The following is a 27222-nucleotide window of genomic DNA, read 5'->3' as shown; positions in this document are numbered from 1 at the left end:
CCTGTGAGGCGGTCCTTTCAAAATCAAAGACAGACACCTTATTCCCTCACAGGTGTTCAGTGAAGCCCTACCAGGTAATGGCTGAGCACCGACGCCCTATTCACACCTGCAGGTGTGTAATACAACCTTTAAAATACGGTCTGCCTTACATCACACCCCCCCCCCCCTCCTGGTGTGAAAACAACACAGCTGTCTTGTATGTTAGTAGCAGCCAGTGTTATAGAAGAGGGTCACAATGTATTTATTTTGTTGTGCATTAGAGAGAGACAATCTAATGATTAACTTGGTGACTAGGTTTCAGGTCATTGCACGGCACACGTCAGGGGAGACCTGAGGGTCTGATACAGCAACCTCAAACTAGGTCTCCTGGAACCAGGTTGCAAGCTGCTGTTCCTGTAACAGTGGCTTTGTGTTCCCTGAGCATAAGAATAAAGCAACTGACAATATGAGCAAAGACATCCAGTGATGTGTTGTTATAAGGAGGAGGACAAAGATTGAAGGCTCGGGGCTCAATTCCTAATTCTAGCAGCGTCTTTGTCAAAACATCAGCCCTGGAGATTCCTGGAGTCTCTGCCAGGGCTGTGTTTCTGAAGCGTATTGTAAGGCTAATTACAGTTTTGGTTGTAACATTCTTCAAAGCTCATGTAAGAGGCGAGGGTGTGATCAGTTTGCTCTGCCCAACCCAGATCATTACTGGGTGTATTCTTGAGACATCCTGGGTGATGTCACACCGGACCTGTGAGGCAGGCATTGGTAGCGCTGGCTTTCAATGCCTTTAACTAAACTACTTGTTTTTTTCCCCCAAATAGCAGATATCAGAATAAATATATACAGTACTTTAAAAACAGACCTAGGTTTAAAAACAATAAATAAACAATAATTTTGGTTCTACCCCTTTCTTTTGGAAAACACACAGCTGTTTCAATCACAGAGGCTTGTCACATCGATAGCCTCCTCAGAATAGAGGGGCTTTCACTGGCGCTCCTCTGATGCAGCTCTGTGATGAGTGAATGATGCAAGCGGCAGACCTGGGCCAGCCTCTCAGTGCCACTCCTGTTCTCCTGAGCTGTGCGCTCTTGCTCTGCACCATGTGGGTGAAACTCGCTGTTCAAAAGCCACATTCCAGCTCTCTGTGTAACGATGCCTGTCATGAGCCAATCGCTCTTGCCACTTAAAGACACAGCGCACTTTCTTAAAAAAAGGGCACGACCACCTACAGCCGAGGCCAAAAGTTTTGCATCACCTAGAATTTTAAAATTGAGACATAAATAAATAAAAATAAAAACTATCAACATAATTTAGATATTTTTATTTCATCATGCAATCAAAGAAATTAAAAAATGATATTGCGAAGGTCTACTGCGAAGCCATAATAGCAGTACAGTAGTATTTCATTTTACATTTTAAAATGTCACATTTTTTAATTCAATATGATAAGGTAACACAATTGGGCAGGTTTCACTTGACTTCAAGAAGCAGAATTAGCTAATTCTACAGGGTGATGGAAAACCTTTGGCCATGGCTGTATAAGATCCACAGCAATTGGATGGACAGTCTACAGTCCAATGAAAATATATATACTATGCTATGGGAAACTATATGTTTCTGCATGTAGGATTTTTGTCAATGACTGAGGATTCTTCCACAGTCCAGCCATGCACTCTTTATCAGAAGCAGACTGGTATTGCTGTCCAGTTTGGTAATGTAGTGGAGACGTGATTGATGTAGTTAGCACTCTTTTAACTTGGCACACATGCTGAACGCTGCCAGAAGCTGGAAGTGTGGAAAAAGAATTGTTCTGGATTTTGCTGACATTGAATCCCAGCTGCCCTGTTCATTTCCACGCTTCAGTGTAAGCAGATAGATCTGGATTACCCGAGTCAGTTCTACACAGAGTTTTATAATTAGTTTAGAAGGGGAACCTGTTTTTAACACAGGGCAATCCAAACTGCTCTTGACTGTGTTATTTGGAAATTAAAGCAGAACGGCTGACTTACTACGGCCTTTCCCAGCATGCTGTGCTCCCAGCTGGCAGTAAAACATTCCAGTGTTTATTGCTGTAAAGATCTGTGAGGGGTGGACGGAACAAACAGAATGATCCCAGCATTCCAACTGGATCACAAAGGAACCTCACATTGTACAAACCTGTGGGATGGCTCATTTTTTATTCTGACATGCCTCAAGCCTGCACTGGGCTGGAAGGAGTCCCCTTTCTCTTAGGGAGGGAGCAGTTCAGTCTTCATGCCTCTAGCCTGCCCTGGACTGGATTGAGAACCCCATTCCCTAGGGTGGGTGGGAAGGATCAGTTCAGTCTGCCCTGGACTGGAGGGAGGGAGCAGTTCAATCTCCATGCCTCAAGCCTGCCCTGCCCTGGACTGGAGGGAGCAGTTCAATCTGCATTAATCAAACCTTCCCTGGACTGGAGGGAGCCCCCTTCTCCTAGGGAGGTGAGGCAGGGAGCAGTTCAATCTGCATGCTGCAGTCCTGTCTAAAAAGCTTGTGCACAAGCAACATGCTGTAGAACATTTTATTACAGATGGCAACCACAACAAAACGTGCAACACGAGCCCCAAAACCAAACCCAGATCGCACACACGAGAGTGGAGAGCCTCACACCCCTCTTAAAGCAGGGGTGGTCACAAGTAAAATACCCCAAGCATTGCTCGTTGATCTTATCTAACAAAGCAACACCAAACGTGTAATCCAGGTATCTACACTGGCTGCACGGCTCAGTTCACCTTGGCGTTTGTTTACAGACAGTGAGTATGCGTTTATGTCATTATCTCCTCGCAGTATGCACGACGGCACAGGAATGCGCGCAGGTGCACGCTGCAATGTCACCTCAGAGCCGCACCTGCGCCCGCATTTCTTCCTCTGCAGTTACAGCATCGACCCATAAAACAAACCCCTACTCCTCCGTCCCAGTAGATGGCGGTAACTGCAAAAGAACAACCTCGAAATGCTGCCGTTCTGGTCATTGTGGAAAAGGTAGAAAACAAGGAAGCTGCTGGGTTTTTGAAAATAAAACGAGGAATTTAGAAACGCGTGTGGCTTTGCTATTTAAACTAAAGGACGCGGCATACCCGGTGAGTGAGCTGCAATCCGCTTTTCTTTTCCAGAACTGCAACGCGATTATGGTGCTGATAATAACGATGCCACACACACACACACACACACACAAAACCCTCGACCTTTGTCGCAATATATTAGCGCAGATCTGGGGATGACGAGTTGATCTTGTAAAGAAATTGTCAAATGTTTGTGTAGATTGAAGTTGTCGCGCGTATTAAATGCCAACTGGGTCAGTCCGCACCGAGACTGGGAAATTAGCTTAATATAGCACAGGCGGTCATCTCCAAGCCGTTTGGATTAAACGCGCTTCGAAAAAGGGTGGTAATTATTCACGACCCTAAATTTCACAGACTCTGAATAGCACCGATTTTTGGACTACCTAACTGTACCTTAGATTAGGGGTGCCCTATCCCGGCCGTGGAGGGCTGTACCACTTCAGGGTTACCAGCTGAAATGAGATGACCTGCTTCAGCCGGGTCTGGAGGGATGGGGTGTAATCCAGCACTAACGTTTTTTGAAACAAACTGATCAGAATGATCCAGATAAAAGTAATCTCGATCACACAGTGTTTGAAAAAAGCAGCCCGGGGAGTGGAAGGGCTGTCTTGGGCCAGCCCTGTCTTGGACCCACTAGTCCAGGATTAGTGCTAATTGAGATCTGTAAAATTACCTGCATGGGGCCTAGTGCCTGGCCTGGGTGTGGAGCCTAGTGTGATGGTCTGTGTTTGATTTTCCAGGGTACTCCTTGAGCTGCTCCAGGATTCGTTAACAGTTCTGCTAGGATGGACGTGTCGCAGGCAGCCCCTCTCCTGCAGGTAAAGGGGAGGAACCTGCTTTCATTGTAACTGCTCTTCAAATCAGTCAGCTCTCTGCCACACCCAAGCACAGATTCATTCTTTTATCCAGTAGCAGCTTTTCAGAACTGCCCGCTGCATTCTGAACATCTTTTTAACTGCAATTTCTCCAGGTTCAAACTCTGACCTAGTGAAAGCTCTAGCTCTGGGGACCAGTGCGCCCCTGTTTAATTCTGCAGGTATATTTTATAAGAGGGAGATATTGCACTGTGATTGTCGCACTGCAGGAAACGTGTTTTTAAAAATGTGTCATTAGAGATCTTCATGTTGCTGTTGTCCTGTGTGTGTGTGTGCTTCCCTTCCCAGAATACTCAGCAGGCGGGCCTGGGGCACAAGCAGCGCGTGTTCACCGGCGTCGTTACCAACATGCACGAGTATTATGGGGTGGTGGATGAAGAGGTTCTCTTCCAGCTGAGGTGAGAGCAGCAGAAGCAGGACTTGTGGTTCTAGTCTTCACATCCACAGGGCTCTCTCTGTATTCAGCAGCTGAATTTGTAGCTTTTTCCCCCAGTCGAGATACTGCGCAATGCATAGTAATCTGGAACCGTGTTATTGAATTGTGAAATATTGAGGGAGCTAACAGACTAATGCCATGCCTGCTTCATTGGATGAGTAGAGTCTCTTGAAAGAACGCCTGGGATAAACATGCAGTTTTGTTTTAAACATGCTATCTGGCACTGCACTTGGTTGAGGGATCTCTGTCTGCAGGCCAGTATCTTACTTGGCCATTTCACCTAGACAATTGAATTAGAAATGTGTGTGCTCAACGACTTGCTAAGACCAAAGCAGCAGGATCTAAATAGTCTTGTTTACAATTGATCGGGTTAGAGTGCGTGCTTCCTGATGTTTCGCAGAAAAACACAGCTGAGCTGAGCCGTTACCCAGAGCTGCGGTTCTAGAAGTCAGTGTCCTTGTGTTCCTAAAAAGCGCAGGTGAAATTGTGTGCAGGTATGTGTTTTATTGTAGCGGTTGCTGTGTTTCAGTGTGGTGAAGGGGCGTGTGCCGCTGGTGGGAGAGAAGGTCCTGGTTAAAGCTATCTACAACCCCGGGCAGAGCATGAAGTGGAGCGCACAGAAAGTTCAGGCAGTTAATAACCAGGTACCCCCGTTTACCTCCAGCACGAGGGCTGAATCAGGGATGTCTCGTGATGCTCCTCAAGGTTTAACAAGTGTGGTAAAACACAGGGTTAAAGAAATGTGGCCCATGTGTTCACCCCTGTGGTTCTTGGCCGTGGGGCATTTATTTGTTTGCCCCTTATTTACAGGGCATCCCTGATTTCCATCCTTCCTTTAAAATCAGACAGTATAATTTATCTGTGGGACTTATGTCCCTTAAACCTTAAAGCAGGGGTCTCCAGGAGAGCCCCAGTCCTGCACGTTTTCTAGGGGTCTTTATATCAGCAGTAGCTAAAGATCTGGAACGCCTGTTAACTGAAACGTCACTTCAGCTGCTCTCTGTTAAATCGCTTGTGCTGTTTCCTGTTTCCTGTTTCCCACAGTCCCTCTTGAAGTCTCTGCCGTCCCTTCTTCCAGCAATGGGCCAGCCGCAGAAGCAAGGCATTCTGGGAAACAAACCGCAGCCTCTCCTCCAGGCTCCCATAATTCCTCCCTTAATACCCAGCATGCAGCAGCCCCCTCAAAAACGTAAGACTTTTTTTCTTTCTTGCTGACTGAAATGCAAAGATCCAGTGCATTTACTCCTTGAAAAAGAAAGAAAGCGCTTCACCCAGCTCAGCGCCGTTGTCTGCATTTTGAACAGACGTCTACCTATTTAAATTTTCTCTTAAATTTTTGTTAACTGCAAAAGTTAACCCTGAATGTTTTGGGCGCATCTTCACTTGACTGTCCTCGAAAGGACGGAGCAGTTTGTAGCCAAAACAAAGGATGTACTTTTTTTTTTCTGGGAAGAAATATTGATTTAGAATGTATCAAACAACATAAATACAGCTTGTGTTCTGATTAAATTTTTTTTTTCCATCTGAGAGAAATAAATTTGTTCCATGATGCGTTAAAGCTGCATAAATCTGACATTCTTTTGAGTCAGTTTTGACTCACAGTCCTGTTCATGTTCAGGAGCAGCATCAGTGCTGTATCTTTTCGGGCCGTGCATTTCAGTTCATTTGAAGAATCCTCTGTGTTTCAGCCGGACTTCTGCAGACCCCGCCCCACCTCTTTCCCCACCCTCACCCCCAGCACCATCCCCACCCCCAGCACCAGCACCCCAGGCAGGGCCAGTTCGATCAGCGTGGAGGGGGGAGGAGACGACACGGAGACGGAGGGAGGCGCGCGGGCCGATGGTGAGTGGAGAATCCGTTCTCTTCTTCGTGCAGCTAAACCCTTGGGGACCAGTTAGTGTGACTGCCTGTTAAAACAAGTGCCTTCATTTTATTACCAGGTTTGAATGTGATTGTGAACGACTTCAACTGAAGAGCGTTTCTGGGAAATGCAGTGAATGGATCTGCTGTACCACACCTAACGGGGATTGGTGGCAGGCCGCTGTGTTTTTATACAGATGTAAAGGCACAACTGCTTTGTTCAGTGCGTTGTCGACCTTGCTCTCTCTTTTTCAATGACAGTGGAAAGGTTACCCATGAAGAGCTAGGATAGTTAAGCTTGTATAGGATCAGTGAAGCGGTATGCAATAGATTTGTATGAAGGCGAGCGTCTGTGTGGGTCACGTCAACACTCGCAGTAAGCGAACAGACTTTGGCCGTTCCATAACCCTGCACTGTATCCCGCTGAACTGTGGCTCTCCTCTCCTGATCGCTTGCAGGGATGACGGTGGGAGCTGGTGTGGGGACCGCGTGTCTCAGAAGAGGAGGAAGCTGAGGGGGACCCAGGAGGAGCCCTTGAAGAAAGCCATCATCCAGCAGCCCCGATACTGGCCTCTCTTCTCACGCTTCTCTCGAGACAGGTACCGTTTCTGCTGCCAGTGTGTGTGTGTGTTCAGATCTCTTGTGGAGTAGCTGTCTGCTGATGTATTCTACATCCACACTGAGAGTTTGGGAATGTGAAATCGCAAAGGCTCTGTATTGATGGGGCCCCCTGATGGGAACCCTTGGTCAACCGCCCCCGTCTGTGCTGTGTGTGTGTGTTGCAGCTCTGCCTGTGACACTCTGGAAGTGCTGCGTCGATACCCACAGCTGGCACTGCCCGATGACTTCTTCGACCTGCGGCTGAGCTGGGTGGAGACCTTCCCAGCCACCCGACCCCTGACCCTGGGCTTCCCCTGCCCCTTCCACATAGCAGAGCCGAGGGGGGGCCCTGACCCAGCCCAGCCTGCAGACTCGGACCCCTCCTACAGCGCCAAGGTACGGTAGCAGAGTGAGGGGACTGGTGTTGGCCATAGCTCAGGGATTACAGAGAGTAGCTCTTATTCACAGTAGTATTGGACTCAACCAGATAAAATGAGATAGTAGTGCACTTCAGGGGTTAATGATTCTGGGTGGTTTTCAGCTGTAAGGGACACGGGCTGGTTTGTTGAAAGATGCGATTGGTCCGTCCCCTGCAGGTGATTCTCCTGTCGACCCCAGGACTGGAGGAGATGTACCAGAAATGCTGCGCTCTGTCTGAAGAACAGAAGGAGGTTTCTGCAGGACTAGTGCACCCCACCATGCTCATCAAGGTTCAAAAGACTTCAAATATTTTTGAATTTTTTATAATGATGTCAGGGCTTCTGCTTCCGAAAGCAAGTCTGGTCTCCCGTGTTCTCATGTACACCCAAGATTTCACCGGCCTGTCAGGCTACATTGCGATTTATGCTTTGTATTCCTTGTAATGGTCTGTGGTTTCTGATGTGTGGTGTTGTCTGTGTGTTTTTTTTTTTTGCAGTTCTTGGTTGGGCTGAAGCAGGAGGAGGCAGTGGTTCTGGGGGGAGCCTGGTCCCCTTCTCTGGATGGGTCCAAACCGGTCAAAGACCCCCAGGTTCTGATCCGGACCGCTGTGCGCTGCACCAAGGCACAGACCGGGCTGGACTTGAGCATTTGTTCTCAGTGGTGAGTTTGTTTTGTGCCCTGCCTGTTCCTATCCAGTCAAGCCCAGCTTTGTTCATGCAGCTATAAGGCAGGAACAATTCATGTATCATATTTCAATAATATAGTTTAGTATTGTATACGTTTTTTGAAACGCAGGGCTGCTGTGAGTTTCATGGCATCAATATCTCGAAGGTGATCTCCTCTCCTCTCTCCTCTCTCCTCCCTCTCAGGTTCAAGTTTGCAGAGGTACGGTATCTGCGAGCTGGGCTGGTGGAGACCACGGTGTTCTTCCTCCCGGACGTGTGGCACTGTCTGCCCTCTGTGTCAGAGTGGGAGGCCCTGCTGCTGGCACACAATCCTGGCACAGAGAGCGGCTGCTCCCCAGCATCGGACCAGGTACTGATCCTCCCTGCCAGAGGGCGCCACTGCCTGTGCCCTTTCCTATTGGCATTTTACACTGGCATTTGTGGTTTATTTATTTGTTTATTTATTTATTTATTTATTTATTTATTTCAATTTGTCAGTTTTTGGTTTAGTATATAGAAAAACTACGAAGGTGTGTGTAATTCAGTATCTTAACATAACATTATTCAGCAGGTTTCATCCGACGTTTATAAAGCAAAACGAGTTAATTCTACAGGGTGATGCAAAACCTTTGGCCATTTTCGTTTGCTGTTTTTGTCTGCTTTACAATGCTCACCCATGCTTTGCACAGGCCGCGGAGGAGAGCACTGCTGTGGACAGCCAGACCCCCAATCCGCTGGGGGCTCTGCCGGACGAGCCTGCCCTCCTTGTGCACCCCAGAGAAGGGATGTCCTGCGCCACCCTGCCCCTCCGCTCACTGCTAGAGTACAGGAACAGCCCTGGACACAGCAACTTTGAGGTAGACTCTGCCCACCCCAAGGCACTTACAACAGGGGGGCGAGGGGAGAGAGGCTGAGCCGAGCTGGAATTAAGAATGCTGCGATGATGCAGGCATCCATAACCTAGTTTCCATGAGCACAGACTGTGCAAATGTATTAAACACCTTGAGATTTTTCCTTTATATGCTTTATGTACCTGCTTGCATGAAAACCTCTGGGTGTGAGAATTTCAATTTCCGCTCAGTGGTATAGAAACACGCTCATGTGTGAAAATGTCAGACCGCTCTGTGCTTTAATCAGGCGTCTCAAACAATTTCTGAAAAGTCTCCTGCATTTTACCGTGTGCGGCTCTGTGTTCCTTTTCTCTTACTGTTTAAAATGAATTGCATTTGTGGCCTGTTAAATTCATCGTCAGTTAAATTAGACAGTGCTCGTATGTCTAGATGGTTTCCTGTGATTTTCTCTGGAGCACGCACCTGGGAGCTGATGGCTGTCTTTCTCGTGCAGGTCTCCCTGATGGCTGAGCTCTTCAATGAGATGCTGCAGAGAGATTTTGGGCTGCGAATCTACCAAGCGCTGCACTCCATCCCAGAGAGAGCAACGGCGCAGCCTGGGAGCCAGGGGGCAGCAGAGAGCCAGGACGTGCACATGACAGTATGCTGTGCAATACAATTTGCAAAACAAGCGCGCTTTTATACCGCGCATCCCAGAATTCAAAAGACATTGGCCAATCAAACCAGCTCAGTAATAAGCCAACACAAATTTAAATTTGGATTTCAAAGGTTCGAAATTTCCTGGGGTGCTGTTTTGTGTTGATTATCTTTCCTATCCTGTGAGAGAGCCTGCATTTATCTTTCCAGTTGATCTCTGTTCAGCTCTGCAGTGTTGAGAGTTATTGGTCTTATGTATGCACTGTTTCCCCCCCATCACAGCCAGTGGAGCCACAGAAGGATGAAGAGGAGGAGGAGGGAGTGAGGGAGGGGGCGGAGCCTCAGCGAGTGGGGGAGAGCAGGAAGATGAAGGAGGAGGCGCTGGAGGAGGACAGCCTGCTGCTGCAGGACGATGACAAAAATAATTTCGGTACAGTCTCTAGCCGTCGCGGTCCTAGCTTCCTTCCATGCAGTCCATTGCTTTTTGGATGCACACATTGTGTTTTAAACTTGTATTGTTGCACACGCCCTTCCTAAGTCCTGTAGCCTCAGCATTGTCCTCATGTTGCTGGCTAAAAGCTTGTCAGTCAAGCGGGGGGAAGCAGCTGATTGGTTAATGATAAATAAGCCTTTAAAGGGGTGGGGACAGTTTTGCTGTCCAGGGAATTGACCCAGCAAATGCAACACTAATTGAAAGCATGGCTTCAGGATAGATTTATTTTTTTAATCTTAAACGATTAGGAAGTGTAACAGAATCTGCCGTGTTACCGGGGCTAATCCGAGCTGTGTCCCTCAGGAGTCGGCCAAGAGGAGGGGGAGATGTCTCATCATTCATGTCCCGGCTCCACCAAAGAGACGGTAAGAGAAAGGTTCAAGCAGTCCAGTTCAGCCTGCTTCCAGGTAAAAGAACTGCTTTAGTGATCTGAACCGTGGTTACTGAGATTTTGCAGACTTCAGTCCTGTCCAAAACAGATAGACGATTCCCCCGATGGGGGTACAGAGGAAGCGGCTGTACTCGTCACCCTTGTTCCTGCATGCAGAGGAGTAATCCAGTCGTGGGACTGTGCTTCCTGTCCCTTTAGGACAAGGAGCCCTGCAGCTCGCTGGTGCTGTCCCGGGACGTCCTGCTAGCCTTTGTCTACTTCGATCACAATTTCTGCGGCTTCCTTCTGGACAAGGACCTGGAGGAGATCGTGCTGTCGCTGGGGCTGCACCTCTCCCGGGCACAGGTGAGCATCGCTGGGGTCTGACAGGTCCATAGCCCCCCTCTGAACCCATCGCTGAGCCCCTCTCCCAGTACAAACTCTACCGCCTCGCTCCAGATCCCCAGCAGTCTTGTTCTCTCTCTCTCTCTCTCTCTCTGCTCAATGTAGTAAGTTTTGCAAGGAGCTCGGATAAAGACACAGCCTATCTGTCTCCTCTCTTTCTCTCTCGCTCGGAGAGAGACATGGGGAAGATGAATAGATCTTGACAAGAACAGTCTGCTGAAAAAAAAATACATCCCTATCCTAGGTTTCCCACAGCCAGTACCTGCTTTTCAGATTTGATTTTGGATTTAAAAGCTGGAGGCTTTGATTCACATGGTCATAGTTTACTCTCCCCTTCCATTTTGTATGAAATCTCCCATCATCCGGTTCCTGTTCCATCTTTATTTTATATAGCACCTTTCATAGTGGACCACCGTCATAAAGCACCAAATGCATTCATGGTAAGACTTGTGAATTGTTTGAAGGGACGCTACAGTATGTGTTATCTGCGATGGCTGTTTGCAGGCGACAGAGCTGGTGACGAAAGTGGTGTCCCAGAATGCCTGTCAGTACCAGGGGCTGGCTGAGCGCTGGGAGGGGGACATGGAGCCAGGGGACAGAAAGACCCTCACCGCGGACCCCAAACTGCAAGGTGAGGACTGGCTTCTGACTGGACGATACAGTAGCACTGACTCCCCTTCTCTGAGCTGGGACACCGATACAAGATGTGAAAAATTTACAAAGCAAAGAGCAACATCATTTAGAGCAGGGGTGTCCAATCCCGGTCCTGGAAGGTTAGTCCACTCCAGGTTTAACAGGTGCAGTGAGATCATTAAATACTTCAGGGACTGGATGGAGGTTTAATTTAGAACAGGGCTGGAACAAAGACCAGGATTGGAACACCCCCGATCTAGGAATGGGTTGTTTTGTCCGGGGTAACCCCTTTTGATCCTGAGGAGGTGCTGGCTTTTTTATATACCCTTTGAATGTGGTTTCAGGCAACGTCTCTCTGCTGCCCCCGGTGTCTACGAAGGGCAGCGGCAGGCAGTCTCAGCGGTCAGGGTCCGGGGGCTCGGAGCTGGTCACTCACAACGGCACGGCCGTGCACCTGGGTAATGTTCTGCTGAAACTGGAGCGAGTCGAGAGCACACGGGTGCACCTAGAGGACAGGATCCGGAGTCTGGAGGCCAGGCTGGGTAAGAGGGATCCTCCATTCCTGTAGGTGCATGAGAACCAACGAGATCTCCACCGCTTCCCACAGCTGTGACCAAACGTTTTGCATCACCTAGGATTGATTATAGAAGAAATAGTGTCACACTATCTTGAAGTCATTATCGTTTCACGTTGCATGCATATCTGTATCTATCTGTGTAACTGTCGTTGACCTGTGCATTGTGAATTCAGTGGGGTGGATGTGTCTGGGCTGCCTGGTTGGCACGGCTCTGACTGCGCTTGTGTTTCATAGGCGAGGCAGGGCAGCAGGTGTCTGTGGAGGAGGCACAGAGGAAGAGCCTGGCCTCGGGGCTGGAGGCGGCACAGAAGAGCCTGGCCGAGGCTTTGGACAAGTTAAAGGCAGAAGAGAAACGCAGCGCCTCGTACGAGAAGCTGTTGAAGGAAAGCACAGGGAGTATGGTTTCCGTCATTGAGAAGATGCAGTGCATTGTGAATAAGGTTAGCATTGAGTACTGTGATATGTATTGTTATAAACATGTCTGCATTGCGGGAATGCACAAGTGTCATATTTGCATATCTAGATATTTCTTGAGAACCGCTGGTATGATTGTGACACGATTTGGTTTGACCAGTACTTCGAACAACTCTGTCAAGGTTTTGTTGATTTGGTTGGGTTACTGCCCCTCTTTTGACCTTCAGCGACCCCTACTGGTCAGACCGAGACTGCAGCTTATCTCGGTGGTCCGAGAATAATTTGCTTCCTTTCCATAAATGCCTTTTTAATCTTTTGTTTTGTATTTGCAGACCTGCAGCGCGGTCGAAACAGGGAGCGACACTTCGGACAAGGTGTAAAGACTGGCTAAGGCAGATCTACAGGGACCCTGCTGTGCTGTGGAGCCCTGCCAGCCAGCCAGCCAGCCAGCCAGCACCATTCTGAGTCAGTTCACCTCCCCAGCACTGTCCCGGAGACGCACAGCTACCTGCCTCTTGCACTGTGCTGTATCAACACACACGTGCAAGCGTGCCGCACTGAATCTCAAGAAGAATCGCTGGGACCCGTTGAGAAACTGAGACCGCATAGACTGTGCTGCTGTACGCTTTATTCTGTCTCCTAGACCACGTGGCACCACTGAAACGAGGAAATGACATTTTTTGTACGGTTTTAAATGTGGCTGTTCGGCTGAGCCCCTTTACAGATTAGTTTTGTTATTTTAGTTCAGTTTTTTATTATTTTTATTCCCCCCCACTCCCACCCCCCCCAAATCTGAGCACTCTTGCAGATTTCTTAACACTTTTTTTCCCCCTGTAAAATCTTTCACAAAGTGTGTCGCTTTCTGTCTTACTTCAGGGATGATAATAATAAAAACCCAAGAGCAGGGGGTTATCTCGTGGCTACTTTCACTAGAAGCTACTGTAATAAATAACTTTTACCCATCGCTTTGATTTGCAGAACTGTGCTGTTTTTGCTGCTGTGTGAACACTACATGCCTCAAATAACAATGGATTGATTGATTGGTCAAATTCGCCATCATGGTCAAAAACAACTCGGGCGTCCGGCAGCAGCTCTTAGATTTTTAAACACATCTCGAGAAGCATTGAATTACGAGGACACTTGGTCAGGACGTTCTTTTAGCGCATGTGTTTTTGAGAGTCAGTCTGGGGATATTAGGAAGTGTCTTTAAGTAATTATTGCCTACTGGTTTAAATCCTATTGGATTTCTTGGGTAGCTGAAAGGCTTTGACAAGCTTGCAAATTCTCCCTGGTCACCCCACTGCTTAGGTGGGCCCCAGTTTGAGATTCCTCCTCTCAAGTGCTCTGCTTCCTGTGTTGTTAAACAGTTATATTTCCACTTGCAAGTGCGTTTTTTTTTTTGCATTCTCACTTGTCAGCTTTAGGATTTTGTGTGCAGATAAACCTGTTTTATATCGCCTCGCTTCACATCGTACACCGTTTATTATCACGGTTTTTCAAAGACCTTCTTTCGAGACCTCCCTCAATATCATCCAAAAAACCCTCTTGCCCTCACGCCTTGTCCAACCTGTCCAAATGCTGCGTGGATTTGCTTTACTAAGTAGCCACAGGGTAGAATTCATTTCCAACCAATAATCATCTCGGCTGATAAACTGACAGTGTGTGCAGCCTGTCAAGTGCTGCGTGGGCGGGTCTTAGCGGGATGCAGTTCAGTTACAAAACAACACATTTCTCGCGTTTTAATAAATACTTCTACAAATGCACACACCAAAGAAACACAAAGTGCATCGCCTAATTGCTAGCGCTCATGAGTCGACACTTCACCCTGTTTGGTGTTTTTTTTTCCTCGCACTTGTAGCGTGCCGTCATAGGCAAACGTAAAACCCGGTTTATATCGCCAATTATACCCGAGGTTTCAGCAGAGAGTACATTTGAAACGGACTTGTAGTGCAGTAAGATCAATAATCCCTTTTTATTTTAACATGCATTTAAAAAAAAAAGTATAAAACATGAGTGTGTGTGTGTGCTCACTGGGATTAAATTGTGGAAACCAGTTTTAAACTAGTTTTCTGCACAGCTAAAATGAAAGCCCCATTTTAGTCCTCCATTGTCCCTGCGCAGCAGCTGCGTTTTGTTCTGTTATTAAACGACACCTTTTTGTTACCGATGCCTCCCTTCTTTCCATCCTATCGTGTTTGGACAAGCAAGCCTCGCCTCCGCTCAGAAAAATGAGAATAAAAAAAAAACTGGCAAACCAATCCTTTCTCTCTGCCTCCCTCTCCCCCCACGTCCAATCCTTTCTCTCTGCCTCCCTCTCCCCCCCACGTTCACTTCCTACAGTAAACCAGGCAGGAAAGAATTTGCAGCTTCGAACGGGAGAGAGAAGGGAAGCGCTTCTGTGGCAGGCAGCGAAGTGGACTCCTCTCGTTTATCAGGTGAGCTGCCTTCGCTCTTTAACACGCCAAGCAGGTAACTGACGTCCTACTAACCCCAGGAGTCAAGAGCATGAACAGCTGTAAGAAACGTGGCAGTGATAATACAACTTTTTTCAAGACATTGGGAAGACTAGCCTTTTGGTATTTCACAGGTCCCTAGTAGCACTGCTGTATATTCTGCCATTGCAGAAAGGGAGTTATACTTGTTCTCTAGTATTACTGTTTGTACATGTTTTAACCCTTTGCAAATCCAGCAAACCGTAGACGATTGAGTATTTAACACCCGCTGTCTGTCGTACATATTTGAAAGTTATACAGAATACAAGAATGTGTTTTTTTGCACATGAGACAGCTGTCATTAAAGAAGCAAGTAGAGATTTGACAGGAAAGACTTCCGCATGTGTACATGCTGACTGTGTCAAACGTTGCCTTGTTAAATTTGCACAGTAATTTTGCACGATCTTACTGTGCAGGAACAATGTTTTGCCATTGATCTACCATGCGATTCCGTCACATAGCTTTGGCTGTGCTTTCACAATGCTATACTGAAGTGACATTTTAATGAGGGCACTGTTCCCCGAATCGCTGAAGAACAAAACAAACGGCACGTGTGAAAGATAACTGATGCATTGGCAGCTTTAGCCGATAGACAGTGGCGACGATCGCCATCTCGGTTTCTTTAAGGTTAGTATCCCAATTCTAACAATTCTTTGGAGCGTTTTGCAACATTCAACAATATTAAAGCAGGGAGTAACCTGCTCGCCTCAGATGTGGAGTCAAAGTTCACAGCAGTGGTTCAGCCCGGGTTGAGGGGAGCATGGAAACGTGATATTAGACAAAGGTGTATGGTGAGTTTGTGATCTCAGTGCCCTACCGGTGGTGCACAAAAGCTGATGGATTCAGGTAGAGGATTCTCTGTTTCTCTCCCACAGAGGCGATGGGCTCGGTCTCGTATCTCCTGCGAGGGGCGAAATGGGGCAGCATGCTGTCCAAGTGCCTCCCTGTCTTCCTGTGCTGTGTGTACCTGCTGTACCGCACCTCCCACCAGTGGGGACGCTACCAAAAACTCATCCTGGCTGGACTGCTGCTCTCCAGTCTAGGAGACGCCTGCCTGATTTACCCTGCTCTCTTCATTCTGGGTATGTCTGTTTCGCTGGTTCCTCTCTCCTCTCTCTCTGTCTGTCTAGCTACCTCTGATTGAAGATCTCCTCTCTATCTCTCTCTCTCTGTGAATTATACTGGCGTGGTAACTCTTATGAATCATTGCTCTTTGTACTTGTATATTCAGAATAAAGTAGAGTGTGACGCAGGACATCCTTCTCAATGACTCGCTCTGGATTTCTCGCAGGAATGGCGTTCTTTGCTGCGGCTCACATCTCCTATATCTGTGCGTTTGGCTGGTCTCCGCTCAATCCTGTCCCGCTGGCCGTCATCCTGCCCGTGGAAGGCTTGATCTTCTTCACCGTTCTGCTGCCAGAGCTGGATGGGCTGCTGGTCTTCCTGATTCCCCTCTACATCCTGCTGCTGGGCACCATGGTGTGGCGCTCCCTGGTTGTGCCACTGCCCAGGGGAGCGTGGATTTGTGCTGCCACGGGGGGCGTGTCCTTTATGGTGTCGGACACAGCCCTGGCGGTTGACAAGTTCTGCACTCCCCTGCCCTACGCAGAGGCCTTAATAATGGGGACCTACTACCTCGCCCAAATCCTGCTCACTCTGTCAGCCACCGACGGAAGAGAGCAACACAGGGAGCCCAGAAAGAAAAACGTTAGAAAAAAAAAAAAATATATATATATATATATATATATATATATATATATATATATATAATAGATGGGCTGCAGTGAGTTACAGGAAAATAATTCCATCTAGGGTTTGTGTGACATCATAAACTATGAGAGCATTAGGTCCACTACTGTAGTTTAACTGGCACAGAAACCCAACATGGAATTTCCTTTAACTCGCTGAAACCCGTCTATTATTATTCAAAAGGAACTTCTCACTTATAGCTGGATACAATTCACCAGATGTGATCATAAAATGACAAACTCTGCTTCAGAGCAGGCGCAGTGACTTTTTATTGTGCTGGTTAACAGTTGACATCACGAAGGTGCTGCAGAATGATCTGTCGATCTCGGGCAGGTGTTGTGACTCTTGGTCTCCCAGTTGGTGGCCTGTCGTTGACAGAGTGGGTCTGGTTATACTGTCTTGCCAATTTTGAAATCGCTGGCTGTGAGCACCCAACACAGCGAGCCACAGTACACTGTACCTAGTCCAGCCTCCCACATGCCGATCTCACGAAGGCGCTGCTCTCTTGACAGACGTGGCACATTGATTTTTTTTTTTTATTGCTTTTATTCAAGCTTGCAATTCAACAGCTGAAATCACTCCATATCCAGCGTCCAATCAGCTGTCTCACTAATTAGGTGATTAAGAGCTTCAGTCACAGTCACTCAAGCGTGTCGTGGTCAAGGATGAATGAACGAGTGATTAAAAAGAAACCAAAAACGTTTCATCAGTGTCCATCATTTATATACCTTTTTTTCCGAAAATAAATGTGTTATAATAGTGGTAAATCTCTTTTGATGCTCGGTACACATGGATATTAGTATCTGTAATAAAAGATGGAAAACAAACGAGTGTTAGGTTCAAATTGCAAGTTTTTTTTTAATTTCAGGAACGGTGAATTAAACTGGGTAGATAATGAACTGCAAAAAAAGAATGTATTTTGAAGGAAAAGGTGTTCAATGGGGCATGCTTTTTTTTTAGTCTGTCAGAGTCAAAGATTATTCGTCTCGCTCGCTTGTTTGCTGCTCCCATTGGTGAAGGATGATTGTAAATCTTCACAGTGACAGATTTGTTAAAAATGCCTAAAACCACGAATTGTGGGTGTTGCCAAGTGATTGAAAATTAGACATTTTGTGTTTGAAAGTGGTCTCGATGTGCACAGGACTCAAGTGTAATCTTCTAGACTCAAGAGGAATGTGCCATTTTGACGTCACTACTGTGGTATTATTCCTCTTTTTTTTTTGAATGGCTCAGGATGCAAATACAGCCTTCATCCATGTATTACATATATGAGTCAGTCCTTAGCAATTCTGGCATGTGATTGGTTAAAACCTCATCACATGACCAAACAAAAATCCAACTATCCAACGCTGTTTATGGTCAAGAGTTTTTTTGTTTTGTTTTTCATCCTCAAATTATGCCGTCAGGCTGAGCATCCTTCCTCTGTTCACACAACAAAGCAAAATGAATTACAAAATATACAGCAAAACAAAGATGCTGCAAACACTAAAATTGTCATAAAACCCTGCGGTGGTTTTACTGCATAAGATCCCTGATTCGCTGAACAAGCAAAGACCGGGCAGCTTCCAAGCAGGCAGTATCTGGCACGGTTGAAAAGTCCAGGGTATTGGACTGCATCTCAGAGAGGGGTGAGGGGAATGTCCTTAGATGCAACACCAATGGGGCAGAATCAAGGGATGCCTGAAAGATCCGGGACGGTCTCAAGAATACGTCTGTCTGTGTTTTAACTTTATTTTTAGCTTGGCACTAGAGTGCCTGCATGCCTCGGGAGTCTGTGTTTTTCAGGATGATTGCAGTGCACTCTTTGGGGTTTCTGAAGGGCTGAAAGGCAGTGGTAATTGCAGTGAGCCCAGCTACTATTATTTTTTGATAATTACACAGCCCACTTTTCATTCAAGTGGTGCTGTGGCTTCCGCGTGGAGAGGAGAAGTCATTTACTGCAATCCGTAACCTCTAGCTTATAATGGATTCTACATTATGCCAAATGACATGCATTTTGCACGCTGATTCACTAGCAATGCCTGAGTGTCTAAGCCCTTATGCTACGTTGGCTTTTATCTAAATTGGAAACAATGTTTTTTTTTAATAGTCAGAGGTCCGGTTGAGCCTTCTCGCCTGTATCCGAGGGCAACGGCGAACAAGGAGTCTGACGTCACGTTTGTATCTGCCGCTGGACTTTTAAACCCATTTCAAATTGGGACTCTGTCTGTCAGCCTCAGTTAGGGTGGCAGGCTGGCACAAGGCGCTTCCTTCTCCACAATGATGCGGTTGCCTAATGATTTGTTGTTTGTGTAATGGCCGGTTGCCGCCCAGTTTGATACTGGGAATGAGATGAGATTGAGTTTTACAGACTGGTTTCAGAGCAGATGGGAATGTGCTGTAAATTAACACTGCACAGCCCTCTGGCTGTCTGTCTCTCTGCCTGCTTCCCATAAATATGAAATATCCGATACAATAAACATGGAAACAAACCATTAGATTTTTTTTTTTTTTTTTTAAAGCAGCAGGTTTATTTTAGAAATTAAACAAAAATGCATTCCTAACCACAGACAAAGCTGTACATTTTCAGAGTAGAAGTGTTGCCTTGCTCTTGGCCGATACATAAAACCAGAATTCCAGAGTCAAGCAGACAAACGTTTCAGATAGTAAAGAAGGCTGAAGAAAGCCCTGCCCAAAACGGGTTTGTCAGGGTTGGAAATAAGACTCTGGTTGCATAGCAGTTTCATTCATTCCAGGTTGTACTTCCAGCTTGATTCACCCACAGTGTGTCTAGGCAACAAGCTGAGGTGTGTCTGATTTGAACTCGTAGTGAAACCAGGAATGGATCAAACCGCTGTGCAATGGGAGTCGCATCTCCATCCCTGTTTGTCTACTGGACTGCTAGTTTTAAAATCACATGGAACCCAGATTATGATTAACAGAATTGTTAGCTGACATTGTTTTAGCAAAAGCTCACTGTTCAAGCATTAAGTGAACCTCAGATGAGCCTCTTTCCCTCTCAGTGCAGAATCAGTTCACATCGCAACACGAACCTGCCAGTCTGTCACACAATGAATGCCAGGGAAAGCACACTCAATTTAAGCCACTCAATTTAAAAAAAAAACAAAAAAACAATGATGTTAACATAAACTTAATCTGATTCTGTGGTGGTTTAAACGTTTCGATTTCTTTGTGGATCTTGCACTCAGAATTTCAAATTTTGAAGCATAGTTGCTGCCAGTAGCTTCTAATGGGGATGGGACTTCAAAAAGGCTCCCGTTGTCACAGCAAAGACAGACAGCCACACAACTGACAAGACGACAACCTGGAATATCTCTAAAGCGAAAGGCTTTTCTACACTGACTATTCTCCATCTCAATGGGTCTCCTGCGTCTCATAGAATGTATACTCCCTCTCCTTCTCGTCTCCTCTATACAGATCCAACAGTCCCTGCCTCTCTTATACAAGACCTCTCCACTCATCATCACAGCTCCTGGACTATCTCGCAGAGCTCTCTCTCTCTCCCTACCCCTCTCCCTGGCCTCCCCTCTAGTTCCTGAGTAGGTCTGAAGCTCCACGCTCTGAGCTCTCCCTCTCTGAGCTGCTCTCTCCCCTCATCCTCACATGCAGCGGTATATGTGGAGGACAACCTGGCATCTGAGTAAAACCACACGGCCATCCCCTCCACCATCGCAACATGACAGCGATTGCCAAGAGCTTGCTACTGGGGAGGCTTCAAGAGCTCAACGCTATCTTAGTCCCCGATTTCAATCGTAATTCCTACCCAGCCGCGGACTCTCCACACTGGCCTCTCTGCTCCCTCTCTCCCCTGGTCCTCATAGCCTGGCAACTGTTACTGGAGAAGACAAACCTGACCGACCTCTGAAGATCTCCACCCAGTCTCTCTCTGAGCCCTCTCTAGCTTCACCGGACCCTCTTCCTCCTCACAGCATGACGCTGACGGCCACGGAGTTGCTGTGAGGGAGGACTACCCCCCCGCGGCAGCAGCAGCAGCAGCGTCTCCGCCAGGTGACCATCTTGCGCAGCTCTGCTCGGAAGCGGTCGTGCAGCCAGGCGTACAAGAAGGGGTTGCAGCAGGCAGAGCTCATGGCGCACCAGTGGCACAGCAACTGGATGAGCAGGAAGTAGCGCTTATCGATGAGGTTGATGTCAATGTCCCGAAGCACGTTGAACACGTGGATGGGGAGCCAGCAGATCCCGAAGGCGGACACCACCAGCACCACCAGGCGGAAGATCTTCCGGATCTTGCGCTCCCGCCGGGACTCGGTGGCTCGGTTGCAGGAGGGCTGGCCCGGGGTCACACGGCTGCGCAGCTTGACGGAGATGCACAGGTAGGACAGCGACAGGGCGGACAGGGGCAGGATGTAGGTCATGATCAGCGTGCTGTAGGCGTAGGCCAGATGCTCCTGCTCCTGCCCCATCCAGAACTCCTCGCAGATGGTGAAGCCCTCCACCCTGAACTCCACGTGGTAGGTGTGCGCGACAGCCGGCGCCACCAAGGCACAGGACAGCAGCCAGATCCCCACCAGCACGTAGGCACACACGGGCACCGAGATCCGCTTCTTCAGGGGGTGCACAGTGGCGTGGTACCTGAGGAGGGGGGCACTGGCTCAGTCGCACTGTACTGTCTATACACACACAAGGGCTAAGCTTATTGTATACATTGGATAATAAAATACCTTAAAACAAAAAGGTTAATGGTTACCACAAATTATATGCATTTATATCATACTATACTATACTCAGAGCCCAAGTGCAGCATTGAGTTCTCTACACTAGGCTGTATTAAATTAGCTGGCTCTCAGATCCCCAGTACAGCGCTGAGTTCTCTACACTAGACTGTATTGAATTAGCTGCTCTCAGATCCCCAGTACAGCACTGAGTTCTCTACACTAGACTGTATTGAATTAGCTAGCTCTCAGATCCCCAGTACAGCACTGAGTTCTCTACACTAGACTGTATTGAATTAGCTGGCTCTCAGATCCCCAGTACAGCACTGAGTTCTCTACACTAGACTGTATTGAATTAGTTGCTCTCAGATCCCCAGCACAGCACTGAGTTCTCTACACTAGACTGTATTGAATTAGCTGGTTCTCAGATCCCCAGTACAGCACTGAGTTCTCTACACTAGACTGTATTGAATTAGCTGCTCTCAGATCCCCAGTACAGCATTGAGTTCTCTATAATAGACTGTATTGAATTAGCTGCTCTCAGATCCCCAGTACAGCACTGAGTTCTCTATACTAGACTGTATTGAATTAGCTGGCTCTCAGATCCCCAATACAGCACTGAGTTCTCTACACTAGACTGTACTGAATTAGCTATGTTAATAGATGCAGTGTGGGTGTAGAGACAGGATCCAACAAATCCCAGTGCAGAAAAGAAAGATAAAAAAAGAAAAGATCATTGCACTTTTCAGAATGTTTTCTCAGGGATGTGCAAAATCTGACTGAGGATCATTACTGTTAATCGCACACAACATTATTATTATTATTATTAACTAGTCATTTAGCAGACACTTTTATCCAACAACTGCTGCTGCTGCAGAGTCACTTCCAATAGGACCTTGTTTGTTTTTTGTCTCATCCGAAGGACGGAGCACAAGGGGGTTCAGTGACTTGCTCCGGCTCCCACACAGTGGAGTCAGTGGCTGAGCCGGGATTGAACTGGGAACCTCTTGGTATCACCAAGCCCCTTTATTTAGCCACTGAACCACCAAGCCTCCATGAGTGCAGATCGACCATGGGACCCCTTTGCTGATAACACCTCCTTACCGGTCCACGGCGATGGCGGTCAGCGTGAACACAGACACGTAGACCGTGACGGGCTGAATGAGGAACACCAGGTAGCACATGAAGCGGCCGAAGACCCAGCCGCGCGGGTTGAAGGCATAGGCGAGGGTGAAGGGCACGCAGGTGGCGCACATCAGCATGTCGGAGAAGGCCAGGTTCCCGATGAAGAAGTTGGTGACGCTGTGCATCTTCCGAGTGCGGCAGATGATGTAAAGCAAGAGGTAATTCCCGCAGACCCCGATCAGCACCACCAGCGCATAGCAGGGGATGATGAGCGGCTTGAAGGACTGCAGCAGCTCCACCCCGGCGAACTGGGAGCTGGAGTTGGAGCTGGAGGCGTTGCGCAGCTCGGAGGCACCGCCGCCGCTCCCCGAGACCCCCGTCGGGTTGGCAGCGTAGCTCCCGTTAGGGTGAGGAGGGAACACGGTCCTGCTCGGCTCCCAGCCGCTGCCGCTGCCGCTGTCTTCCATCACGGGAGGGCAGGGGTTAAATGACAGCTGTCAAAAAATAATTGAATTAGCAATTATTAAACATCAAATGAAGCTTTTCATGCATGAAATATTGACTATAGCTGATCGTTTTGGGACGCGTAATAAATATATATTCTCATTAACTTTTTAGTTAATTGCCCATTGCTTTATATAGAGAAAAAAACTTGCATTGGGTTGAAATGAAGCCGATCCAGCATTTGCGTTTTCCATATGTTCCAAGATAAAGACCATATGAGGTCGCCACGCATGAAAGGGTTAATATGTCTATACAGAATTGATAATCAATATTTTGAACTTTAAGGATTATTTTGCTAAGGACCCTTTTTTGTAAGTCTCTGTCTGATAAAACTGAACACTCACTTATAATAAACCTTATAACAAGCCCCCCAAAGCCTGGTGCCAGTAGAAACATCACGACTGAAGACAGAGACACACTTGTGTACTGATATTAAGTTTCGAGCAAGTGAAACCAGAGGTTAAGAATCTATTTTGTGTAGCTACTGGAGCAGAGGAATCAGCTTTCTGAGAGTCACTATACCGGCAGGAATTACTGCCCGAATAAAAAGCAGCGATATTTATGCTTTTGTACCGTCTTTCGCATGTTAAATTACCTGTAGCTGTCAAAACTTTTTTTTTTTTTTTCTGTGTGTCTGTACGGTGTATTTAACATCCGCCTGAACAAAAGCACGGTCCATCGCAAACATTCCTTAAACTGCGCGCTGATAATAAGAAGCACAGTAATAAAATATTTGCACGGTCTATATTAAATGTACAAACATCAATTGCAATACATTTTATAGTCTCCCCGGCTATACCCAGCCTTGACGTGCAAAAAGGAATGATTTCAAATGCATTGCATTTTAATACATCGCTTTACAAAACAGCTTCTGCAAAGAACAGGGTGGAAATTTTTAAGTTTAAAAATGTAATGTTGAAGTTAATTATTATCATAGTGAGGTTGCAGTGTATCCGTTACTTTTCCTGCTTCTTGATAGATAGATAGATATTTTTTCCCTGCATGCAAAACTAGCGTATCGTCAATGAGTGTTAGTAACAGACCTGCAATTTCCAGTGTCTCCAGTTGCAACCAGTATGAGATGCGTTGACGGGGTCTTCTTGCACACAATTCTACTGGTTGAGGTTGGCTGTGTCTGATCGGAGCGCCTAGCAAAACTGAGAGAGAGAGAGAGAGAGAGAGAGAGAGAGAGAGAGAATGAGAATGAGAATGTATTTGTTTGTTCAATGAAGTCCTTTTTTTAGATATTTATTTTGTATGAAATGAAATATGGCACAATGCTAGCAGCCAGCAACAAACGTGTAATGCAACAATGTAAATCACCATGCTTGAAAAAATGTAAGTTTGACAATAATTACCTGGCTCTCAGATCCCCAGTACAGCATTGAATTCTCTACACTAGACTGTATTGAATTAGCTGCTCTCAGATCCCCAGTACAGTACTGAGTTCTCTACACTAGACTGTATTGAATTAGCTGCTCTCAGATCCCCAGCACAGTACTGAGTTCTCTATACTAGACTGTATTGAATTAGCTGCTCTCAGATCCCCAGTACAGCACTGAGTTCTCTACACTAGACTGTATTGAATTAGCTGCTCTCAGATCCCCAGTTCAGCACTGAGTTCTCTATACTAGACTGTATTGAATTAGCTGGCTCTCAGATCCCCAGTACAGCACTGAGTTCTCTACACTAGACTGTATTGAATTAGCTGCTCTCAGATCCCCAGTACAGCACTGAGTTCTCTACACTAGACTGTATTGAATTAGCTGCTCTCAGATCCCCAGTACAGCACTGAGTTCTCTACACTAGACTGTATTGAATTAGCTGCTCTCAGATCCCCAGTACAGCACTGAGTTCTCTACACTAGACTGTATTGAATTAGCTGCTCTCAGATCCCCAGTACAGCATTGAGTTCTTTATACTAGACTGTATTGAATTAGCTGCTCTCAGATCCCCAGTAGAGCATTGAGTTCTCTACACTAGACTGTATTGAATTAGCTGGCTCTCAGATCCCCAGTACAGCACTGAGTTCTCTACACTAGACTGTATTGAATTAGCTGACTCTCAGATCGCCACACTCTACCATAACTCTCCCATCCCCAGTTTGTCTGTCTGTCCCGCCCCTCCTGGTGCTTATCTCAAAAAGGTTTTGGAGGAGCCTCTCATTCAGATAAGTACTCCAGGAACGTTCCAGCCATTAGAGGCAGAATGATTCAAATCTATTTTCAAAACTCTAAGTAATAAATTGTGTGACAGGAACACAGGGTAGGATGAAGAGTGGCTCTTCAACGGGCCTCTCAGCGAACGTGAAGCAGATGAGTGGGTCCTGAAATGGGGATCGGAGAGCCGGGAGACTCAGCACAGCAGAGCACATGTAGCTCAGTACAGCATGCATCCATAGACTCGTGAGATTCTGTTCACTTTACAGTCCTTGTGGTTGTAAAATGATTATACTGTTATCGTGTACATTGAAATTGAGGATTTGAAATGCGTAGCCCCCTCCCCCCTTTGAAACCTTCTGGCTGCTCTGTGTGAGGAACCACAACCATAGAGTGCAGTCCTAGTCTCCACTGGTAAAGGCAGGGCAGCGCGGTGAAAGGGCAAGTCACGCATTCGGGGCAGCGCAGGCACCCGGCAGTCCGAAGCTGCTGCATGGAGCATTGGCTCTGGCGTTCCCGTGGATCTGGGAATCAAAAATCGTCAAGGACTGTTTCTCCTCGTCTCACTATGGCGCCACCTACCGGCCAGGCGCCCAGTGAGCTCAGGCAGACGGCTGCAGAGCTGGCCTTTGCACAAGGCAGGTTGTGAGGGGGTGAGGAGGCAGGCGCTAGGATCACCTGCCCACGCAGATCACCACTCGTTATCTCCCAGCATCTGAATGGAAGTAATTACAGCAATGGAAGGATTCTAATTGCCTCTAATTGATGTACAGAACATTACACTGATTCATTTTATATAACAAGCTGTCAAATTAATTCCATTTTAAACAAAAATCATTCTTCCTCACTTGTTTTTTTTCTATGCTATTTTATTTCCCCCCCCTTCCATATACTTCCATGCCTACGTGACCAAACCACCCATAACAGTGAGAGACCAGTTACCGCGTACATTAGAGCCGACACTGGCGATGTCTTTCAGTTAGAGTGCACCTGGGCATAGAATAAAACACCCCCGAAACCCGGAGCAACGCTAGCACAAGGGCAGCTGCAATTCCACGAGGCTGCCCTTCCCAATTGATCATCAATGGCAAAGCAGGCAGAGAGAGGCACTGCAATGATAAAACAATGGTTCTGTATATCTAAAAGGACCACGGCAATGGGATGAGGCAGCCATTGTTAGAGAAGTACCACATTACTCCTTCACAAACGATCTTCAGCGGCAATACATACCGACTGAGGAGCTGGAATGGCAGTGGCAGTGCAATTATTCTGGGTCTGTAGAGAAAGTGTGTGTGTGCCTGTTTCTTTGTGTTAATGCATGGGGGGGGGGGGGTCACAGCCAGTCCTTTTATTTTGTGCCGTGCTCAGTAAAGTGATGTAGGCTGTGCAGGTAATTAAAACACTTTCTTCTTTTTGACTGACGCTCCATTTGTGACCATGGTGATAGGATAGACCCCTGCCTCTGTGCATTAGACAGCACAGCACTGGTACCCTGGAAATCAGCACAGAAAAATAAACAGCAAGCAATAACAAAAGTCCTGTTTATGCAGATATTGAACCCGTAAAAAAACCTAAACTCAGCCCAAAAGCAGTAGAACTGCAATGCTTCTGTATTCTATAAAAGGCAACAAGTCTGGTTGCATTGCCGTTGAAGAGTGTAAGGGTGTAGTCAGCACACCGCAGCGTCTTTGTGCTGCCATTGCCTCTCGCTATAAAGCACAGCCGTTGCATTGCCATTGTGGTGCCATGGTCCGTCTGTCAGCACTGCCAATGAAGATCGCTTCAGGAAGGGCTACTGCCTGACACTGCGATTACTCTCCAGGATATTAAAATTGCTAAAAGGGTCTGAAGTAAAGGTCGTCGGAATTTGTCAGGGGGGTTTTGAGAAAGACAAGCTCTTCTGTCAATTCTAATCTGCCCCCCCCCCCCAAGTCTCCTGCCGAGCCGGTCTGATTACTGTCCTGTCGGCAGGGAGAGCAAATACAAAACCAGAATCACAAACTTGACATTTTCACATATTAAAAACCCTGCTATTATCATTCCTTATTAAAATCCACTTATGCCTGACAAGTAAAAATGTTCTCTCACCTAACTGATGCAGCCTGTGCTGCACCCTGCATGGTCCCCTGCTCCCCTGTGCTGCACCCTGCATGGTCCCCTGCTCCCTTGTGCTGCACCCTGCCCCTGTGCTGTCCCCTGCTCCTGCGCTTCCCTGTGCGA

The 27222-nt window shown here is 47.1% G+C and overlaps 3 protein-coding genes across 3 annotated transcripts; 2 read left to right on the top strand and 1 right to left on the bottom strand.

The window, feature by feature from the left end:
* The first annotated feature begins 2951 nt into the window (after nt 1–2951).
* LOC121302362 (cell cycle and apoptosis regulator protein 2-like) lies at nt 2952–13267 on the top strand. The gene is made up of 20 exons (XM_041232289.1): nt 2952–3086; nt 3809–3886; nt 4232–4341; nt 4909–5023; nt 5424–5568; nt 6068–6221; nt 6698–6838; nt 7025–7235; nt 7436–7549; nt 7756–7919; nt 8129–8294; nt 8614–8781; nt 9269–9415; nt 9694–9841; nt 10208–10269; nt 10494–10640; nt 11184–11310; nt 11657–11854; nt 12124–12329; nt 12636–13267. The coding sequence occupies exons 2-20, from the start codon at nt 3854–3856 to the stop codon at nt 12681–12683; spliced, it is 2604 nt and encodes an 867-aa protein (XP_041088223.1). The 5' UTR covers nt 2952–3086; nt 3809–3853; the 3' UTR covers nt 12684–13267.
* A 990-nt stretch (nt 13268–14257) lies between these two features.
* On the top strand, nt 14258–17110 carry LOC121302363 (lysoplasmalogenase-like). Its single transcript, XM_041232290.1, has 3 exons — nt 14258–14772; nt 15671–15877; nt 16087–17110. The coding sequence occupies exons 1-3, from the start codon at nt 14532–14534 to the stop codon at nt 16563–16565; spliced, it is 927 nt and encodes a 308-aa protein (XP_041088224.1). The 5' UTR covers nt 14258–14531; the 3' UTR covers nt 16566–17110.
* Nucleotides 17111–17317: 207 nt separating this feature from the next.
* Nucleotides 17318–24061, bottom strand: LOC121302233 (prolactin-releasing peptide receptor-like). Its single transcript, XM_041232067.1, has 3 exons — nt 23887–24061; nt 22319–22833; nt 17318–21134 (listed from the first exon to the last, which is right to left on the bottom strand). The coding sequence occupies exons 2-3, from the start codon at nt 22804–22806 to the stop codon at nt 20468–20470; spliced, it is 1155 nt and encodes a 384-aa protein (XP_041088001.1). The 5' UTR covers nt 22807–22833; nt 23887–24061; the 3' UTR covers nt 17318–20467.
* Nucleotides 24062–27222: the final 3161 nt, after the last annotated feature.

This window comes from Polyodon spathula, chromosome 29 (genome assembly GCF_017654505.1).
Source record: "Polyodon spathula isolate WHYD16114869_AA chromosome 29, ASM1765450v1, whole genome shotgun sequence".
Classification (NCBI taxonomy): domain Eukaryota; kingdom Metazoa; phylum Chordata; class Actinopteri; order Acipenseriformes; family Polyodontidae; genus Polyodon; species Polyodon spathula.
Note: the sequence above shows the minus strand (reverse complement) of the source record. Positions and strands in the feature narration are given on the sequence as shown.

Coding starts and splice junctions, on each gene's coding strand:
- LOC121302362 (XM_041232289.1), top strand. CDS start 3,854: ATGGACGTGTCGCAGGCAGCCCCTCTCCTGCAG. Junction 10,641..11,183: donor TGCACCTCTCCCGGGCACAG/GTGAGCATCGCT, acceptor GGCTGTTTGCAG/GCGACAGAGCTGGTGACGAA. Junction 12,330..12,635: donor TGCAGTGCATTGTGAATAAG/GTTAGCATTGAG, acceptor TTGTATTTGCAG/ACCTGCAGCGCGGTCGAAAC.
- LOC121302363 (XM_041232290.1), top strand. CDS start 14,532: ATGAGAATAAAAAAAAAACTGGCAAACCAATCCTTTCTCTCTGCCTCC. Junction 14,773..15,670: donor CTCTTTAACACGCCAAGCAG/GTAACTGACGTC, acceptor TCTCTCCCACAG/AGGCGATGGGCTCGGTCTCG. Junction 15,878..16,086: donor CCCTGCTCTCTTCATTCTGG/GTATGTCTGTTT, acceptor GATTTCTCGCAG/GAATGGCGTTCTTTGCTGCG.
- LOC121302233 (XM_041232067.1), bottom strand. CDS start 22,806: ATGGAAGACAGCGGCAGCGGCAGCGGCTGGGAGCCGAGCAGGACCGTG. Junction 21,135..22,318: donor ACCGCCATCGCCGTGGACCG/GTAAGGAGGTGT, acceptor CCCCCTCCTCAG/GTACCACGCCACTGTGCACC.